This window comes from Elephantulus edwardii, unplaced genomic scaffold (assembly GCF_000299155.1).
Source record: "Elephantulus edwardii isolate Elephantulus edwardi_28Jun2011 unplaced genomic scaffold, EleEdw1.0 scaffold00049, whole genome shotgun sequence".
NCBI classification, from domain to species: domain Eukaryota; kingdom Metazoa; phylum Chordata; class Mammalia; order Macroscelidea; family Macroscelididae; genus Elephantulus; species Elephantulus edwardii.
In genome coordinates this window covers 17,105,139-17,108,920 of record NW_006399799.1, presented here as the reverse complement: position 1 = coordinate 17,108,920, position 3,782 = coordinate 17,105,139, and the positions used below count along the sequence as shown (strand labels likewise).

Genomic DNA, 3,782 nt, shown 5'->3' with positions numbered 1-3,782 from the left:
AGAGAAGATAAGTGATAGTGAGCCAGCCCGAATCTTGTGTGATCTGTGTGGTGACAGGCACAGGAACAAGCAGCATTGCCTTGGATGAACTGGAGCCCCTTCCCTAAGGTCTTACTTCTCCTCTTTCCCATCCCCAAGCTCTAGCTCCTTGAGAAACAGAGAGGGCACCACTGTAGGCAAACACCTTTATTCTGCTGTGTCCCAGATTCTCTAGGGCAGGGATAAAGAAGTTGGGTGGAGTCAGTGATTACAGGGACTCCAGCCCAGAGCTGGGAACGACAGCTTCATGGTCAATGCTTCTTCTGGTTGAGGTTGAAGATGGCCTCACTATATGTTGGTCTGCATACTAAAGCCCTTCTCTGATTCATGGAGAGAAGGAAGCCGAATTCCGGCCAGGGGGTGCAACCCTGGGACCTGTTCTTGCTCTTGGATCTGGTCTCGGAGTCGCTGGATTTCTAGACGCTGCATTTCAATGATTCTCCAGGTTTCTTCTTGTTCATTCAGTCGCATGGTGGGAGCTGCACTGGATGCATCCTTGCTGGGTGCTGTGAGGGGACAGAGCAGGAATAATGGGAGCCTGTTCTTGCCCTGGTTGCCCTCCTTCCTCTTTAGTCACTGAGCACCTACTCTGTGGTTGGTGCTTGAATCCCAGAAGCTAAGGAAAGGACATGACAGCATCTCACTGTCTAGCTGAGGTGGAGATGTGGACAGATACACTTCAGTGTGATAAGTCAGATGCCGAGTGTGGCCTGAGCCTAGTCACTGTCTGCCCTGAGCCTCTTCAGTGGAGGCTGCCCAGTCTTTCATGTGCCATACTAGGCAGGGCAGCAGTGTCCTGCTGACCTGAGCTGAGGGTTAGGTGGACGGGGATTCATTAGACTCTCCTTTCTATTTTTGCATATGTTTTATGTTTTCAGTCATAGAAAGAAAACATAGCTGGCTATATTCTATAGCAGCATGAGGAGGGCCTGAATATTTTTGCTAAGAAGGGTAGGCAGATTGGAAATGTTTTTCTTAAAGAGAAGTTTTGCAGTTGTTCCTAGGAACATTATTTGCCATTCTCTTCCAGAAGATGGTTTAACTTCTGAGACAGTCAAGTAGTTCAGTCTTTATAGCACCTGGGAGAAAAATAGGCAATCTCCTCCCATGTGATTAACTGCCTCTGAAAACCTGCTGGAGGGTCAGATGTGGGTCGGTTCTGACCTGACAGCAGACACCACCATTACCACATGAGATACTTCTATCAGTCCTTTGACCTGATAGTGCCACTTATGGTGCTACTTATAAAGTTGACTCCTGTCTCAACTTCTCTTCAATTCTAAATGCACATGTTGTTGTTATGTGCCATTGAGTCGCTTGTGACTCATAGCGACCCTATGTACAACAGCCCTAAACCCTGTTCTATCCTGTGCCAGTCTCACTGCCTCTGACACACCCATCCCAAGTACCCCAGTCACTGAATTAATCCACCTCATAGAGGGTCTTCCCCTTCTGCGCCATCCCTCCAACCTCCCAAGCATGATGTCCCTCTCCAAGGACCTCTCCCTCCTTACAACATGTCCAAATTATGTCGGATGAAGCCTCAGAATCCATGCCTCCAAGGAGTAGCCTGGTTTAACCCTCTCCAGAATGAATCTGTTTGTTTTCTTGGCAGTCCAGGGTATATTCAATAGTCTTCTCCAGTAACACAGCTCAAAGGCATCAATTCTCCTTCTATCCCCCTTGGCCATTGTCCAACTCTCTGATGTATAACAAGTGATTGCAAAGACCACAGCCTGTCTCCAGAGTGACACCATTGCTCTTCAGTACACATGAGACAACAAAATTATACACACATATATACATACACACCGAGAACTGTATGTATATAAATAACTTTTATATATGCAGGCATGTATGTACATGTGCTACTGTTGTGTGCCATAAATTCCAAGTCAGAGCAACCCTATAAGACAGAGCAGAACTGCCCTATTGAGTTTCCAAGGCCATGGAAGCAGACCGCCGCATCATTCACTAGCAAAGAGGCAGAGAGGTTATAACAACCATTGACCTTTTTGGTTAGCAGGGAGCATTTCACCACGGCACCGCCAGGCTCTTTAATTTTGAAATAGATTTTAAGATTTATAAGAAGTTACAAAATATTATAGAATTCTTGCATACTCTTCAACCAACTTCCCCCAATGATAATGTCTTACCTGACTGTAGTACATGAGACAACTGATATTTGATACCCAATTAGATGTCATGGATGGTAGTCAGTTGACCAAGGTCTCTATGAGCTTTATTCCTGAATAGAAAGCATTAGAAAACAGCATACTTGAAGTGTGCTGGCTTTATCATCCATAGAAATGGTGTGAGCTACTTTGGAAGGTGGCCTACAAGTTCAGTAGGTCTGGGCCAGGCCCTGAGAATCTGCATTTTTAACTGGCTCCCACGTGATATTGCTCCAAGTCAGCAGGTCAGACTATACTCAGCAGCAAGGCCTTTGGCGGTCTAAGTGCCAGCATGTAGGCCAAATCTACAGTAAACTGATCTGTGCCAGTTTTACTTTCTGGTTTTACTGTCAAGATGAGAAATAGACACCAAGGAGAAGTCTCAGTTATGGTGCTGCTGGGTTTTTCTGTTCCCTTTTTTTCCATCTCTGTCTACATCAACCCACAAAGATCCACTGCACCCACACTAGTCCCGGCACTTGAGGCTGGAAAACTTTGTGCCTAATGGCCGCCCCACCTGGCATGTCCTGGCTGGCCTGTTTTCTAAATCTTTGAGGTCTTTGTTGCAACCACATGGCTGTTGTCAGGTTGAGCTGCAGTTGTTTTACTGGGGACGTGGGAACAACTATACCTGTGCAGGTTTGCAGTGTGTGGAGTCATGCATATGTCGATAGAGGAGTGGTTTTCCCTCTACCAGGAGGACCTCCTTCGAGACCAAGCTTTTTTAATTCAACTCTGGAAAGGGTATATCAAGGGGGATGGCCGAAACATTCTACGTGACAGCGCCACAATATGCATGGAGACCATACCGGCTTGGATGTGGGACTGCCCAGTCTGTGGGTGGTGACTGCCCTTTTCCACTGACAACCTGTCTGCTTTGTCCCACAGCTTGTGGTTGATCAGATCCATGGGGATGTGCTCTATTTCCTGACAGAGCACTGTGATGGGCTCCAACATGGGAAGCTGGGACACCCACTCTACTTCTGGTTTTAATTTGTCTTCATGAATGCCCAGTGTTCAGTGCTGCCCAGAATCCTTGGGCTTGATTCTGTGAAGCATCTCACTAATGCCAAGACCTTGAAAGGCAAGAGCAAGCAGAACTGATGAATGGTGGGCTGAACTTTGACTGCTGGCTGATTAGGAATTCATCACCTACCAGAAGAGCTAAATCCTGCTCCCACAACTCTTTAAGCTGTGGCAAAATTCATCTATCAAACTGAGGCTGATGAGTGGGCACAAAAAAGACCGAAGAGAAGAAAGAGAAAGAGGTAAGGTGGAGCTCCTACTAGGAGAGCCAATGCGATTAAAGCACAGCAAGATCTAGGAGGTCGATAGTGATGATATTTTTCTAGAAATAAAGGATTTTTATTCTAAAAAAATTGGATACTTAAGGAATGTTTCCTTATTGTTTGAAAGCCTGAAATGAAATACTTCCCAGTGTGTTATTTACTATTTATTTAATAAATATCCTTTTAACAATGGGCTTGAACATGGTGGAGAAGACAAATGTAAAGATGGCATTTGTTGTTGTTGTTATGTGCCATCGAGTCACTTGCGACTCATAGCGAC

The 3,782-nt window shown here is 45.7% G+C and overlaps 1 protein-coding gene across 1 annotated transcript in view; it reads right to left on the bottom strand.

The window, feature by feature from the left end:
• Nucleotides 1-327: 327 nt before the first annotated feature.
• The window catches only part of WDR65 (WD repeat domain 65), a 126,331-nt gene continuing 122,876 nt past the window's right edge, over nt 328-3,782 (bottom strand). The window contains exon 22 of the mRNA XM_006886618.1: nt 328-545. Within this exon, the coding sequence (XP_006886680.1) occupies nt 328-545 (218 nt within the window). The remainder of the gene's footprint in view (nt 546-3,782) is intronic.